This window comes from Pseudorca crassidens, chromosome 2 (genome assembly GCF_039906515.1).
Source record: "Pseudorca crassidens isolate mPseCra1 chromosome 2, mPseCra1.hap1, whole genome shotgun sequence".
NCBI lineage: Eukaryota > Metazoa > Chordata > Mammalia > Artiodactyla > Delphinidae > Pseudorca > Pseudorca crassidens.
In genome coordinates, this window is record NC_090297.1 from 58,489,566 (window position 1) to 58,507,162 (window position 17,597).

The 17,597-nt window shown below is 42.0% G+C and overlaps 1 protein-coding gene across 5 annotated transcripts in view; it reads right to left on the bottom strand.

Annotated features, from left to right (window-relative positions):
• The window catches only part of WLS (Wnt ligand secretion mediator), a 105,988-nt gene that overhangs the window by 30,766 nt on the left and 57,625 nt on the right, over nucleotides 1-17,597 (bottom strand). For all 5 annotated transcript variants that reach the window (XM_067726531.1, XM_067726528.1, XM_067726529.1 and 2 more), the window contains 3 exons: nucleotides 9,526-9,650; nucleotides 4,539-4,700; nucleotides 2,685-2,821 (listed from right to left, as the gene is read on the bottom strand). In XM_067726531.1, the coding sequence (XP_067582632.1) occupies nucleotides 2,685-2,821; nucleotides 4,539-4,700; nucleotides 9,526-9,650 (424 nt within the window). The remainder of the gene's footprint in view (nucleotides 1-2,684; nucleotides 2,822-4,538; nucleotides 4,701-9,525; nucleotides 9,651-17,597) is intronic.

Sequence of the window (17,597 nt, forward strand, 5' to 3'; positions counted from 1 at the left end):
TTTATGTTGGTGCCACCTCAGATCAAGAGCTTCCTACAGTGTTTTCACCCTCCCTTGCCTTCTTAAACAGACCTCACTGAATATAATTATCTGCTCTTACCTATTCAGGTTATCGTTAACCTGATCGTTAAGAACACTCATTATTATGATATCCTCAGCAACTATAAAGTATACAAGCATATTTGTTTCAATAATACATGACTCCAAACAATATGAAATACAAATTATTTTAGCTGCTTGTTTCATTTTTATTTTGCCTTTCTCCTATTATTTCCACTTCTCTATCAAAATATCATTCATTTTGTTACTGGCTTATTCACACTTTCATTCATACCCGTGATATGTTTATTAAGCACAAATCATGTACCGGGCATTTTGTTAGGGACATACATACCTAAATGAATAGCACCAGTTCTTTCCTTCAAGGAGGTATATTCAGTGGCTGAGCCAGACAAAGTGTGATAAGTAATGTGACAGAAGTGTGCACAGGCTGCTACCAGGACTTCTCACTTTGATAGAGACAGAAATTGAACTGAGTTGTGAGTCAAGATTAGGGAGGTGGAAGGGCATTCCAAGCAGAGGGAAGAGCCTGGAGGGAGGCACCGGAGTCTGGAACAGCCTGAAGCATTTGGGGTTCTGTATGTGGCACATATCAGGAAATGACAGGACATGATACCAGAGAAATAAAAAAGGCTGAGCTGGTAAAGAAACTTGCATACCTCATTAGAGAATTTGAAAATTATCTTGAAAGGACTGAGGATCCAATAAGAAGGTTAAGCAATGGAGTGACATCATTCCATTCATTCATTCAACAAATTTATATTTATTGAGCTCCTACTATGTTCCAGTCACTATTCTAAATGCTGGGGATATAGCAGTAAACAAAGTAGGCAAGAATTCTGCTCTAGTGATGCTTGTATTCAGATGGGGTGAGTGGAGGGGTATGGGAGGAATGATAATAAATAAATAGAGAATGAGTATTATGAAGAAGTATAATAAAGCAAGGTAGGAGAATGGCGAGAGATCGGGTGCAATTTAAATAAGGTAGATGGGAAAAAGCCTTTAAGACAGAAATTATAGCAGGTCCTGAAGGAAATGAGGCATTGAGCCACAATGATACCTGGGAAAGAGCACTTCAGATGAAGAGAATAGCAAGCGCAAAGGCTCCAAGGTGAGCACGTGCTGGGCACGTCTGAGAACCATCAAGGTGGATGGTAGGTGGTGCAGAGAATAGGAGATAAAATTTAGAGGTGGTGAAGAGCTGGGATCATCGAGGTTTATAGGCCAGAGCAAAGGAAATGAAAAGCCAATAGAGAGCTTTGAGCAGAGCACTGACGTCATCCAATTTCTACTTAAAAGGGAACAGTCTGGCTGCTGTATGAATAGGTTTCAGGAAGGAAAATGATGGAAACAAGAGGAGCATCTTATAGCAAATAAGAGGCTATTTCCTATAATCCAGGTGAGAAATGAGAAATCATGGTGAGTTAGATTAGGGTGGCAGGAATGGAAATGGTGAGATTTCCTGGTGTGTTGGAAGAGGCGTGTGAAGAAAGAGAAGTAAAGGATGCCTCCTACACGTCTGCTCAGCTGCTTCTGAGCAGCTGAAAGGATAGAGTTGCCAATTCCTAAGACCAGGAGGCCCCGAAGAGGAGCAAGTTTGAAGTGAGAGGAAAACAAGTGTTCTTCGTATGTGTTACATTTCTGTGTAAGTGAAGATGTGAAGTAAACAGGTAGAATATTTGGGTCTAGATTTGGGAGAATCTGAGGTTGACCATGTAAATGTAGAGTCATCAGAGTGTAGATGATTTTTTAAGACCACAAAACTAAATGAGATCACCCAGGGAAAGCAGCATAGCTAAGAAAAAGAAGACGTCCAAAGACCGGGTCCAAAGTTGAAGAGGTCGGAAAAATCGATGGAAACAGCCATGGAGACTGAGTGGTCAGCAAAGGAGAATAACAATGAGAATGTGGAGGAGGCTCTATGAAGAAAAAGGAAGTGATCAGTTATGCCAAATGCTAACGACAAGTCAAGAAAAGCGAGGACTGAGAAATGAGCATTGCATTTGGAATGTGGAGGTCACTGGTGATTCTGTTGAGCAATTTTAATAAGGGGTTGAAGGAGCTCAAGAAAAAGCAGGAGGAGAAGATATATAGACAAGATTTTTGAGGAGTTTTGCTGTAAAAAGGAGCAGAAAATTGGTGTGGTGGCTTCAGGGGGAAGTACAAAGAGTTTTGACTAAGAATGGGAGAAGGCAGAGTGTGTCTGTGTATTAATGGGAATAATCCAGCAGAAAGGAAAATGTCAATAATGTGGGAGAGAAAGGGGCTATGTCTACAGAAACATCATCCGTCTGGCAGTGAGAGGGGTTGGGATCAGTTAGCAGCAAGGCAGTTCGTCCACTGTAATAGAGAGAAGTATCTGATGCAGAACATGGGAATGAAGAGCAAAGATACAACAGAGAGCTGGAAATATGAGAGCAGCAGAACCCCTAGGATTTAATAATAATTTGCACATGAAAGCTGAAGGAGAAAAAGGAGTCCAGGCTGATTTGCGGTCAAATCACCAGCCCAAGTATTGATAACACACTGACCACTTGAACTAGGCCCCCAGCAAAACCAGGTCCATGGCAGGCAAATCACAGGATGCCAGCGTTCCTTAAGGGTGCTCCAAAATCAGCTCTTACTTTTCCAGAAGCACGGGGGGTCGAGACATCATGGTGATCCTTCTCCAATACCACACCATAATGATGAAGATGCTGGGTGTAAGGAAGGTCTTCATGGCAAACCACACCTTGGTGAAGCCTCCATTTTGGTGAATTCCCTAGATAGAGACCAATCATAATTTTGAAGGTCAATATATCTTAGTGTTATTTTCTACCAGCAGATGCATTCTGGGGAGAGGTAAATGGAGATCTTTTTTGCTGAACTTTCAAGATCAATGAGCGCTAACATTCACAGCATGTACTGTCCTCATCCTACCCACCTGGGCCCCTCCTCGGGCACTGTAGAAATATAAATCAAAAGGCATAAAGATAGACTCACTCTATCCTAAGGGAACGATTAAGAACATGATCAAAGATTTGTCTATAAGGTTTTCATTGAAAAATTGGAGCTATCTTAGATGCCCAAAATGTTGGCATTGGTAAAACGTGTTAAGGTAAATCTGTACTGTGGAATGCTAAGCAGTACTACAAAGTATATTTATACTGTATTCACAATATACCATTAAATTTTTTTTGGTCACAAACTCTTTATGAACTCAGAGAAATGTATTATATTATCAACATCTTGAATACATATGTAACTTTACACATACCCTTGTCATTCATTGGTGAATCAATCCCAGATCTCAACACAAATATTTTCCATCACGTTTTTAATAATATGTGGGCATTCAGTAATATGTGGGTGTCTGGTTAATACACTCATTAGACAAATATTGAGTGCCTACATTGTGCCAACAGTTGGAATACGGTTGTAATGTGATTTGTTTCTATTAATACAGTATTGTTAATGATAACAACCTTTTTTTAAATTTGTTAGAATGGCTTTCAGGTTATTCCCATAAAATTTCATTATACCTTACTTGTGTTACAATATCCTTCCTTTAGTGGAGAGGAAGGGGTGGAATGGATGTCATTGCCACAGGAGTTGCATATAAACACATTCTCTCTTCAAGAAATGAAAAAGATTTTGTGGGTGCCTACTGACATAGTATGCCCATGAAATTGGTATATACATAAGCAGCAGCCACCATATTTCACAGTGAAGAAACTCTTGAAAACCACTGTATCAAAGTGCTTTTAGTATTTGCTAATGAAGATACAGAAACACTGAAATTCTGGGTTTCATGTAGAATAAGCCCAAATTAAGACATTTTAAATATTCTCAAAATTTCTTCCATGGAAAGATACATACAATTAATTTTAAAAAGCAAGGAATGAAAGAGTCAGTTGAGTATGATGGCCTTTTTTTTTGTAAGGGAAGGATTATATACACAGAGAAAAAAATTGAGGAGATACAGCATAACCTCAAAGTGGTTATTTCTCTAGATGGCAGGATGTTACAGGTAACGTTTATGTTCTACTCTGTGCTTATTTGTGCTTCTAATTTTCTAGAGTAAATATGTATTTGTTTTTTAGATGTAAAAAAAACTAAATTAGATATAAAAAGTCATGCTGCACATTCTTTATTTTCCCCTACTAAAGAGATAAAATGGAAAGAACCTAAATCACGACTGCTCCCTTTAACATTTGTGCTTGCAAGGTGAAACATGTAAAAAAAAAAAAATTACTTTTATCTTGGTGTTATTCACTATATAATCATGATCATCATAATAAAATCTTAAATGGACACAATAATTGCATTACTTTCCATTTCCATGGGTTTGTTATTCTTCTTACTTCTTAATGAAATAGTTGAGACATGGAAAATTCAAGATTGAGATGGAGCGTCTTTCCAATACACATGCTCACAACCAGTGTTCTTAGCCAGTGCCCTGATGTGACAGGCTGCCTGGATCAATCAGATTCACTTACCACCAGCCGGATATCCTTAATCTCTCCAATCCCAACATTGATTTTCTTCTTCTCATTCACAGGCAGCCGGATGTTTAGAAGGTAATACTTATGAGCCACAGACCCAATTTCCATGAAAGGAAGGACGTCACATTCATAGTAACGGCCCTCATGTTCTGCGGTCTGGAAGAAGAGTGGAAGGTTTGAGGCATGGTCACTATTTCCAATAGACTATGTCTGAATTGTCTTGCCTTTGCCTCATATCACCAATTCTAAAAAGCTAATGCTTAAAGGTATACCTCAGAGGTACAGACAATAGGGTACACTGGAGGCATGGCATCTACAAGCTGCTCACAATGAAGAGTAGCCCCCACTCGCTGCAACTGGAGAAAGCCCGCACGCAGCAACAAAGACCCAACACAACCAAAAAGAAATAACTAAATTTATAAAAAGATAAAAATAAAACCCAGCCACATTCAAGATAGAACCAGAAATTTTAGGTAACAAGCAGAAATTTCTTCTATTTCGACACCTTTCTCAGCTCTTCAGTCCTCATTAGAGCCTCACGTCAGACTAACCTGGTCTACCAGGGCTACAATTTTATTTGCAGCATACCATCGGAGACGTCTAAGGCTCTGTGGAACAGTCAACTCAAATGTCCAGGAGGAAGCCCTTGCTAATGTTCATCACTTTCTTGGATGATGACTACTTATTTACATGGTTTTGGCCTGCAGGAGAAGCTACAAGAAGCTGAAAATATCTACTTTTTATTGATTTGACCAAAAAAAAAAAAAAAAGAAGCTACCCAAGGAGCCCTTGGAATTTGGGGAAGACATAGGGGGATGAAAGGAAACAATGAGATTAGCTTGCTAGAGATGACCACTCGCAATTCTCTGCCTCTAAAGCTTTCTAACTGCCCAAGAGACAAGATGGCAGAGGGAGCAGAAATTAAATAAACAAAAATTTAGCTCAGTTTCTAGAAAAGCCTATTGGACTTCCTGCCAAGCAATTTAAGAGGTACCAGCCAGCACATGGAAGTGGAAGGTTGGCAAGTAGTACAACTTGCTTTTGAAAACTAAATTCTGCTCCACCTTCACAGGACACACGGCTATGTGTCCCAGCTGAGGGGTGGGGGAAGCGGGTAAGTATGGACACGTATAGGCAGGAGCTTCAGCAACCGAGGACTCTTCCCTGATAAAGCAAATGAGTGTCTTGTCTTCACTGCTGGGTTTGTATGCCAGCTTCAATGTTTGCTTGTTACCTCCTGATGAAGTGATGGGGGACTGATTTGGTGTTCCTGAGCCTGAATTCTCAGGGTCTCCAACATTTTTTGTAAATCTTCAGAGTAAAAAGTCCAGTGGAGAAATCAAAAGGAAGATACCAAGGAATCTGTTTCTTCTGTGATCTTGGGGCAGGGGATGGGGCGGGAGGGCTCTTTACTGGACAGTCAGAGCTTAGAGTGCAATAAACAGACCTTTGTACAGGAATGGAAGACACACATGACATAAGTAGAGGTAGAGCAGGCAAATATCTTGCTTATGCACTTCCATTTTTCCCTTTCCCATTCAGGGCAGACATCACTAATCAATCATGATAATTTTTCATCCTCTAAGGTCTAAGGGGCTCTTATCAGAACTACCAGCTGATTAGACACGGCATATAAGATTTTAAAAATTCTTCTGTGGAAAGGATCCTTCTTTTCCAAACCCCAGCTTCGGGTTGGATGAGTTTTCCTGTATAGATCTGTTTTCCTCTCCCCTCTGCTCCTTTCTCTTATACTTACAAATCAAGGCTATTATTAGGACTCTGCAGAACTACTGAAAATACAGTACAGGCTCTAATTCAGGCTCAGATGAAGCTGCACTCAGGAGGCTGATTACCTGCTATGGTAACAGCAAGAGGTGGGTTTTCTGATGTGTTTCCAGTCAGGGTCTTATTTATAGAAACTGAGAGTTTGAAGGAAACAAAACTTATTTAGTCTAATGCCACTGACTTGATTATGGGGCTCACCCAAGGTCCAAAAGTCATGGCAGAATTGGGTTGAGGACGTGGGTCTCCCAAGTCCAGCCTCCAGCTCTGATGCAGAGGAGGACTCTGAGTGCAGCAGGAAGAAAGGAATGCTGTTTTGCCTCAGACATGCCTGAAGGCAAGCATTGATAAGGAGGGCACTGAACTTCAAGCCAGGAGGCTGAAATTCTCGTCCTGACCTCACCCCTTGCTGGGTACCTGGGGAAGGTCATCCACCTCATTTGGCCTCACTTTCTTCCTAAGTAAAGCAAGAAGGTTTAATTATATGATCTCTGGGGTTCCTTCTAATGCCCCGTCATGGGTCTTTATGTGTCCTCCACTTCCCTGTCTCTACAGAGAGGGTAACACCATCACATGAGATAAATTTACCTAAGTCCAACAAATGAGAGAGACACACAGGGTTCTGGGATCCTGGCCTGGCCTACCTGTCTCAGAGACAAATTCACTGTATCCTGCTGGGGACTTTTCCTTATTCACTGTGGTTCTGCCTCTGCCAGTATTTAGCACATTTAGGAAGAAAGATTTCCTTCTCTCTCTTCCCCCCTCCTTTTCCTTTCCCCCACGTCCCTCCACCCTCCCCCAAATCCAGCATAAGCCTGGCTAATTAGGACAAATTACAGCAGGTGGCAACTTGACTTTTTTTTTAACTTCACAATCCACCAGGGACTAAAAAGCTTTAAAGCAATTTCTCATTTAATCTTCAAACTCAAGTCTAAATTTCACTGCAATCAAAAAGCATAGATTTGATGATTCATTTCCTTCACACTTTTCAAGGTTTAATATCTTTCTTGAAAGGGATCAACACATCCTAAAGATAATTAAGCAACTGTCATTAAGAAGCAGTTGCAGTCTTCTTAACGGCCTCCCCCGACTCTGCTTCTCAGTGCCCTCTAAGTGTATACGTAAGGTGAGAAATGACTTTTCCCTTTTCTGAGGTTGATATTCCATATCCAAAAGCTTTATATCCTTTAGCTTAGACAGCCAACCAGTCTTACCTCTGAATGATGAGGTCAACTTTTAATTAATTTCCTCCATTGCATACAAAGGTCTAGAAATATTACATATCTCTCTCCTGCTACCTCCAATTTCTCTTGACCATTCATTTTTACCTATAGATTGCCCCCAAAGGCCTACCCAAAACAATTCCAGATGGCTTTTGGGTGGGGGGAACCCTATATTTGACCATTCAGCAAAGGGTCTACTGAAGTGACTTTCAAACTTTATCAAGCTTAAGAGAAGGAATTGAAATCCTGTTAAAACACAGATTCCTTGGTCCTACATGCTGAGATTTTGATTCATGGGTTTGGGGTGTGCCCTGGGAACCTGCATTTCCTACAAGCTACCAGGTGATGCTGACGCTGTTAGTCCTTAGACCACACTTCCCATAGCTCTTGTATAGGGAACCTGGGGAGGGAGAATTAACAAACACCAGGTGCCCCAAAAGATGCTTATGTGTAGGGTGCATGGTTTGCCCATGAGAGCTTTAATTTATATCTTTTGTCCTGTTGGCCCGACTGGTGAAACATGTCCCAGACTTGATTTTAAGTGATAAGGTTCATTATCTCATCTCGTGCTTATAAAAATTCCCAGGGCAAGTATTATTATCCCATTTTGCAAAGGAGAAACTGAAGCTTGGACAGTTGAAGCAAGCTTGCCTGAGGTCATGCAGTCAGTAAGTGAAACAGCCTGGAAGTGAAGCCAAGTATGTTTTGCTCCAAATCCAGGTCTTTAACTAATGTTCATGAACCTGCCCGGCCCCATCTTACTCCTCTTCGGGGCAGGACGGACAGGGCAGGGGCATGGTCCTCAGAGGCTTCAACCTGCCATTCTTACCATTCCACAGGGAACCGCAATTTTCCAGTTATAGGCAAAAGTGAAGTTAGGAAAGGCCAATGTTAGGAGAAGAGAGGAACTAAATCAGTCAACAGAGCGAGTACTACAAAGTAGCCCAAATCCTTCAGGAGCAACTGACCTGAAGATATCAAGTGACAAATGACATAATCAGGAATGTGCTTCGGTGCAGTTTGGTCTCTCGTGCATTTCATGCAAAGAAAACAAGACTATTTATGTCTGTGAAGGGACATCAGAGATCACCTAGCAGGTGGTACTCCTTGTCAACATTCTTGAGGAATGTGAGTAGCCATGAGTAACAGTAACTACGGCTCCATTTCAACTTCACAGAGACTTTCAAGGGGGGAAGGGGGTGGTGAGTGGGGAGGGGGACAGAATCTTGGGGAGGCATGTGTGAGGGCAGCATGTGGCACTGGAAAAGGGGCCCTCACTAATTCTGATTTGGTCCTTATACAGACAAATCCCACTATCCTCTGAGGGTCACTGAGTCCATGCCTGTATTTTACTTCCTGGAGAATCTAAGGCCTTTGTCCAAGAGAAAGTGTCTCCCTACTCTCAGTGAAGGATAGTGGCTTTCCTCCCCTTGGTGGTTAAATGAGTCTTCCTGGAAGAACCAAAGAAGGGAGAGTCCTAAAAGTATGTAAGAGAACTGAGAGGTCTCAAAGGAAACTAGATTTCTCCCTCAGGTCCTCTTTGTGTCTGTGGTGTTTGTTCTCTGGGATTGTTAGTCTTCTCACCTGCACACTGACTTGGCAACAGAGATGCCGATGAAACAGAGAAGCAGACACATGCATGGAACCAATATGAACAGATTTGTACATCTAAAATTAACTTAGCAATGATCTTCAAACACTTTTTGTTAATATCCAAAGAACCAAGAATTTATTTTTATGGAGGTATTTCAAAGAAACAACTAAATCACTTCAAACAGACATTCCTTCTTCTGTTCTTTCCTCCTTTGCAGGGATGTGAAATATCTACATTGCCCTCTTTTAGGACAAAGGACGGTGACTACTAACCTTTGAGGCTCATGCATGCTTAGGAACAAGAAATGTGTCTGAGCAAACGTTCCCACATACCTGGAAACCAAATAAAAAATCCCATCAACTGAGACTTCAAGGTACCCTACCTTGGGGGAGGTGAAGGTACATTTGAGTTTCCGGGGCACTCTCTCATGGGCCATTTCAGTCCACTCAGCAAACATATCATCTCGGTAAGCCAGGGAAACGTCCATGGAAACTTCTGCATTTTCTCCTGCAAGAGAAAGGATGCACAATTCAGAAACAGCTTCTGGGAAGATACTTTGGAAACAGTTTAAAAATTCTTACAGGCTCTACCATGGAAACCAATAAGACAAAAGAGACGTATCAGTTCCTATCAAATGCCAAACCTGACTCTCCAAACCTGAGGACTTAAAAGTCATAGGACGACTGTCTAAGTTGGACGTTGAGTCCCCTCCCATAACCAACTGCTCTGCCAAGGAGTCAAAGAGCATCCACTTAAAGTCCTCCAGAGGCGGGGGTCTCACTCTCTCTGAGGCAGTTCAAATGGTCAGATTCCAACTCACGGTCAGCATTCATCCTCCTTAACTTGCACCACTGGTCCTAGGTCTGCCTGTAAGAGTCCCACAGCAGATGAGATCCTTTTTCCACAAAAGTTCCTTAGGCACTTGAAACCTGCAACTCATCTGCCTGTGTTTCCTCTCCTCTCTGATAAAAATGACCAACTTTTTCAGCCACCCCTCAGAGACATGATTTAAGTACCTTGGGTGCTTTCTTCAGGACACAATCTAGTCTGAAAGCATCCTTTTTAAAATTACTCCCAAGAAGCTCTCAAATATAGGCTCTGCTGCTTCTCAAAACCCCTTCTTCAGAGTATGGACAAAGTTAATATAAGAGGTAAAGGGTTTTTCCAAATTAAAGACTTATGCACAGACAGGAATATAATATTCCAAATTAAAGACTTATGCACAGACAGGAATATAATAATAAGTTCATAATTGTGCAAAGGAACGTTCACATACACTTCCATATCAATAAGGACCATGAATGGGTTTAACTCACCATAGAACTCATTAAGGAGATTAGAGTAATTAAAACTGCCTCTACCCATTTTGTCTGTTTTATACTCTGTTGAGCAAGTTCAAGAACAGAGGAGTCTTAATGGAGGAAAAAAAGCACAGACTACATTTCCAAAATGACCTTGGTTGGGGTTATGAGACTGGGCTCAGTTCTAGGCTCTGGAACCTGAATATCAGGTCACAAGGGAAAGATAAGAATAATTGCTGTCTGGAAAATTAGGGCTGTTCTTTCCACTGACCCAGTGTGGCCTGTAGACAATTTGACAGTGTGATGAATCCCTGGTTCTCTGAGGAAATCTAGGAAGAGAAGGAAATAATGCAGGAAAGAAGGAATTTGAGGCCATTCTGATATATACCAAACCTTCATGAACATCAGCACCCGCTCCTTTATTAGTATCATTTAAACCCTCAGTCATTAATAATGAACTATCAGAAAAAGAAAGTAAAAAAGAAAAATCCCATTTAGAATCACATCAAAAAGAATAAAATACCTAGGAATAAACTTAACCAAGAAGATAAAAGACCTATACTCTGCAAACTATAAAATACTGATGTAGGAAACTGAAGATGATACAAAGAAGTGGAAAGATCTCCCATGCTATTGTATTGGAATAATTAATATCGTTAAAATGGCCATGCTACCCAGAGCTATCTACAGATTTAATGCAGTCCCTATGAAAATACCCATGACCTTTTTCACAGAACTAAAACAAATAACCCTAAAATTTATATGGAACCACAAAAGACCCAGAATTGCCAAAGCAATATTGAGATAAAAAGAATAAAGCTGGAGGTATCACCTTCCCAGATTTCAGACTATACTACAAAGCTACAGTAATCAAAACAGCATGGTACTGGCACAAAAACAGATACATAGATCAATGGAACAGAATAGTGAGCCCAGAAATAAACCCAAACACCTGTGGTCAATTAATCTATGAGAAAGGAAGCAAGAATATACAATGGAGAAAAGATAGTCACTTTAATAAGTAGTGCTGGGGAAACTGGACAGCTACACGTAAAAGAATGAGATTACAACATTTCCTCACACCATATACAAAAATTAACTCAAAATTGATTAAAGACCTAAATGTAGAACATGATACCATAAAGAAGATAACATAGGCAGAACACTCTTTGACATAAATCACAGCAATATTTTTTTGGATTTGTCCCCTAAGGCAAAAGAAATAAAAGCAAAAATAAACAAATGGGACCTAATTAAACTTAAAAGTTTTTGCATGCAAAGGAAAGCAATGATAAAACAAAAAGACAGCCTACAGAATGGGAGAAAATATATGCAAATGATGCAACTGACAAGGGATTAATATCCAAAATATTAAAACAGCTCATACAACTCAATATCAAAAAAACAAACAATCCAGTTAAAAAATGGGCAGAAGACTTGAACAGACATTTTTCCAAAGAAGATATACAGATGGCCAACAGGCACATGAAAAGATGCTCAACATTTCTAATATTAGAGAAATGCAAGTCAAAGCACAGTGAGATATTACCTCACACCCATCAGAATGGCTACCACCAAAAAGTCTACAAAAAACAAGTGTTGGTGAGGATGTAGAGAAAAAAGAAACTTGTACACTGTTGGTGGGAATGTAAATTGGTGTAGCCACTACAGAAAACAGTATGGAGGTTCCTCAAAAAACTAAAAATAGAACTACCATACAATCCAGCAATTCCACTCCTGGGTATATATCCAGAAAAAATGAAAACACTAATTCGAAAAGATACATGCACCCTAATGTTCATAGCAACACTATTTTCAGTAGCCAAGATATGGAAGCAATCCAAGTGTCCACCAACAGACAAATGGATAAAGAAGATGTGGTATAAATATATATATATATATATACACATATATAAATACACACATACACACATAAGCACACACAACGGAATATTACTCAGCCATAAAAAAGAATGAAGTTCTGCCATTTGCAGCTATGTGAATGGACCTAGAGAATATTATGCTTTGCTTATGTCAGAGAAAGACAAATACTATATGATATCACTTATATGTGGAATCTAAAAAATAATACAAACGAATGTATATAGCAAAATAGAAACAGATATAGAAAACAAACTAGTGGTTACCTGCAGGGAGAAGGAAGGGGTGAGTGGCATGTAAGGGGTATGAGATTAAGAGATACAAACTGCTATGTATAAAATAAAAAAACAACAAGGGTATGTTGTATAGCATAGGGGATTATAGCCATTATTTTATAATAACTGTTAATAGAGCATAATCTGTAAAAAAAAAAAAAAAAAACCTGAATCTCTATGCTGTATATCTGAAACTAATATAATACTGTAAATTAACTACACTTCAATGAAAAATTAACAAAAGATAATAAATCTGTCAAACATGGTGAACTGGCTACTTATGTTTTCCTCCTCTCACTCCTGAAACTCCCAAAAAAAACCAAACAACAAACAAAAAAACAGTAAAAGAACACAAAGGATATTAAATCACAAGGGGAAAAAAAAATGGTAGTGACATGAGCAAACCAGAGACTGCAACAATTTTTTCGAAGATGAAAAACAGATGAAGTAGGATTTCCTGACAGCCACAGAGATGGGCACAGCCGAAACTCCATGGAAGGGATATTTTGGAAAAGTGAGCCAACATGTCCAACAGACCCCCAAGCCACTCAGAACTGGAAAGCACTAGGTGTGACATAAGACAGAAGAGGCAAGATGCTGACAACGGGGTAGTGGGGTCAAAGTCTGTACACAGAATCGCTGGAACCCCAGTTCTCATCCATCTTCCCATCTCCACATAGTCCAGGAGACTCTGGACTTGAGGACACCAGGCTGTGCAGAGACCCAGGGCTGAGAATGGATAATAAGAGTCTGTATAAGAAACTGTGGAACGCCTGGCTTGGCAGAAGCAATGCTCAGAGTTTGTACATCCTCTTGGTTAGGAACCAGAATGGCTACAACCGTTTGTCACTTGGCAGCCTCAGTGGTCCAAAGAAAGAACTGAGCAGAGCTCCCATCTGTGAGTTGAATATTAGGCACCAGGGTACCTCCTTTTCATTTCTAACATTGTAATTAGGAATTGGGACTTTCAACTCTGTCTAAAGGGCACTTCCAGAACCACAGAACTCAACAGTATCAATCTGAAAGGTATAAAGGAAGTTATCAATTCTCATATTGCGCTCCTTGGAGGACCAGGGTTCAGAGCAGCACCGGCCTTAGACACAGCACAGCAGGAGGGGTCCTGAATCTGGGCGCCACACTTTTCAAGGGTCCCGCTCGGTCTGGCCCTTTTCCAGCTGTTCTCTTCCTCTCCGGATGAGAAGACCCTGAAGTGAAGAGGACATGTTCATCAAGAGCCTAACCCCTTCCGCAATTTTTAGAACATGGTCCAGGAGCTCGGGACCCCAGAATAGGTACCCAGACAGCTCTGAGCCTACTTCCACATCGTGGGACTGGGGGGGACCTCTTCCCCAGATCTGGCCTCCCAGAGGGAACTACACGACTGCTTGTGCACCCTTGGGCTCAGGAATGCTCAAACGGCTGCTGTTTGGAGGAGGATACAGACAGAGACTGAGCTTGGAGGGTGGGGTGTCCACACAGAAACACACTCTTTGTATGGGATGGAGCCAGGGGTGGGAAGAAAAGACATCTAGAAGCCCACACTCCCTGGTCCATCACATTTTTGGCACAGAATTCCAAGGCATCCAAGAATCTTAAATTCACATCCAGACTTCCAGTGCATTACAAAAGTAAATTTGTTACAATTGGATGATAAGACTTATTTGGTTTAATAATTTGGTAAGCCAAGTTTATCACTTTAAAAATATTTAGACATGTGGCAGCTATGCCTTCATAGGTACTCTTACCTTGTACCCCACAAATGTTAGGAGTGGGCCTGGTAGAGAGCAGGTGCCTCAGGGAGAGAAAGGGCCAGACAGACTGGCCTCCTGGCCTGATCCAGCTTTAAAACTTATTGCCACCTGTTGGGAATCCCCAGACTGTTTTAAAATATGCTGTTAAAAACAAACAAAAGGGGTTTCCCTGGTGGCGCAGTGGTTGAGAGTCCACCTGCCGATGCAGGGGACACGGGTTCGTGCCCCGGTCTGGGAAGATCCCACATGCCACGGAGCGGCTGGGCCTGTGAGCCATGGCCGCTAAGCCTGCACGTCCGGAGCCTGTGCTCCGCAACGGGAGGGGCCACAACAGTGAGAGGCCCGCGTACCGCAAAAAAAAAAAAAAAATTTTAAACACTGTTTTCGTGTACAATTACTCTGTGTTAGGCCCTCATGACTTCCGTGCTTTCATTTAAATGACCTCATGAAACAACTTATAAAGTGGGCATGGATATTTCCTTTTGATTAGTGAGTAAACCGAGGTCCTCAGATATGAAGTGACTTGCCTGAAGTTGTATTATTGTTGGTAACATGAGAAAGAGAAGTATTTTGAAACTGTCTTAAAAGACAACCACCTTATTTGTATGGCGTAAAGAAAACTGGGTAACTTGTGATGAAAGAAGCCCCTCAAACTAGTCACAAAATATGAATAGGTAGGTCTTTAATAAAAGCAAGTCTCCACGTGTACACTGTCCCCTTCGGTCATCACACCCATCCTATAAAGAAGTTAGTTATATAAATTGTCCAAGAGTACATGGCTAGTAATTGCAGAGCTGGGCCTTAAACCTCAGTCCGGATCACCCCAGACCCCACCACCCTCTGTTACCTTTGTTGGTAGAAACAGAATTCAAAAGAAACTTAACAGTTGAATCAAACACACTGCGTGCAGAGACCACTCAACTCTGACCAAACACAACTTTCTACGGGAGAGAAACACACCACTACTTCAGAAAACTGACTGGAGGAGTGTGATGCGACGCCCCCCCCCCCCCCCCCCGCCCCGTCCCAGCGTGGAGTCGGAAGCCTGGCGACGGTTGTGTTCATGTTGTGGATCTGGCCCTAACCAGGTGTGTAGTCAGGGACAGAAGTGAGCCCCGTGGACTGGGGGCAGCTGCTCCAGCCATCATCGTAAGGCAGCACAGGACTTCCGACCAGACCTGCTGCTTCTTTCAAGAGAAGCCAGAAATGCAGATGGTTATACAACATCTCTCAATCTTTACATGTCAATAACCAATTCGCTAAAAATGAAAGGAAACAAAATCTCTGTGCAGGTCAGCTAATAAGACATCAGGCAAGCTGTGTCATTCTTTGGGGGGACACTTTTCCTACTCCCCCCACACCGCCGTTCTTTTCTTTCCATTTCAGCATTAGGCGAAGTTCTTTCTAAAGCTTTCTATTTTGGTTCATGAACTTTACCACATACCCTGCCTAATCCTCACACATCACGTCCTTACTTCCTTTGCCATCTGGAGGCAGGTGTTATCATTCCTGTTTGTGAGGCAGAGAAGCCAAGACTCGGAAAGCTTCACCCCTAGAAACATCAGACGCTCAAGCTTCTAGAGTTTCATGGCGTATAGTTCTTACAGAAACCACAGGGAGAATGGCCGGTTCAAGTGGCCCTCGAGCCTTCCCTGGCTGGACTCTGTGATCTCCCCTACCCACCCTGCCATGAACATTCAGGTTCCTTACCCTGCTGGAATAGGACTTGCCTCCTAGGATTCTGTGATCATTAAATCAGTTACTACATGAAAAATCCTTAGAATAGTGCAGAAAGCATGAAGGGTTAGCTATTGTTTTTATCATTTTATTAGGGAAGTGAAAGTCAGTCTTATACTTACTTTAATTCAAAATAATTACCGGGTTTCAGGGACATGGAACCTCCCACTATGAACCCGTATCCAAACCTGGAACACAAAACTCAGAAAAAGGAAAACACTAGGCAGAGAAATACAGCAAAGCTGTGAAGTCAGCCACCAGAATCACTTCCTCTTCTGTCTCCAATGGACTCGGAAACAAAGTTCAGCTTTAATGACTATGTTGCATGTAATAAAACACTGGTCTCATGACACCCCTCCCCTCCCCACAGAGATAATGAAAGTAAAGCATCCGATTTGAGCTCCCAGGGAGAATGGCAGGAAGGCCAAGGCTACCTCTGGCACCTGGAGAACCTTCCCTATAAAACAAGGATGCTGGTTATACCAGTTCCATGGGGTAAAGTTGTGAAGTATATCAGCATAGGGCACTTATAGATTTGAAATGCATGGTTTTCCACACCTAAACGAGACCAGCAGCTTTGCTATCCTGTGGGTTGTCGGAGCCTCGCGTTTCTCAAATGGCTTTGGAGACACATTTTGGTTGCAGGGAAGATCCATTCTCAATACTGGGAAGGGAGGTGTGGAAAGGCACACTCGGTATTTCCATCCTGTTATGGTAGCAGTGCTCTGATGTGAGGAACCTGCACTCCAGGGTTCCGGAGAAGCAGACCCAGACTGCAGAGTATCATTACAAGCAGAAAGATCTGTGCCTTTCCATATTGGGAAGTATAGACCAATCATATCCTTAAGAAGCATTTATCTCTGTATGAGTTAAAACGCCCTGCCCTGGGCTTCCCTGGTGGCGCAGTGATTGGGAGTCCGCCTGCCGATGCAGGGGACGCGGGTTCGTGCCCCGGGAAGATCCCACATGCCGCGGAGCGGCTGGGCCCGTGAGCCATGGCCGCTGAGTCTGCGCATCCGGAGCCTGTGCTCCGCACGGGAGAGGCCACAACAGTGAGAGGCCCGCGTACCAGGGGCGCGGGGGTGGGGGGGGGGGAACAAACGCCCTGCCCTTCATGAGAAAAGTGTTTGCCAATCAGTTTTCTGAAGACAAGTGGAAGGCCAGAGAGGTGAGCCAGTCCTTAGCATAAGCCAAAAACGGTGGGGGGACAAATAGCTAGGAAAACAGTGTGAGCACCTCAAGAAACCTAGGGCAGCTGCTTAAGGTAAGAATGGTCCCTGGGAGGAGGGGCTAAAGTGATGAAAGATGAGCCTTCCTTGAGGAAAAAGAAAGAAAGTAATCAAAATGCTTCTTACTTACACTTTTAGAAACAGGTATTTGCCAGCCAGGATAGTACAAAGAGCTTGGCGGCCAAACAGATCTGCTTTTCAATTTAATCTTTATGTCTTCCTAGCTAAGAGACCTGAAATGTCTTAGTTTCCACCTCTGCAATACAGAAATAGTGGGACC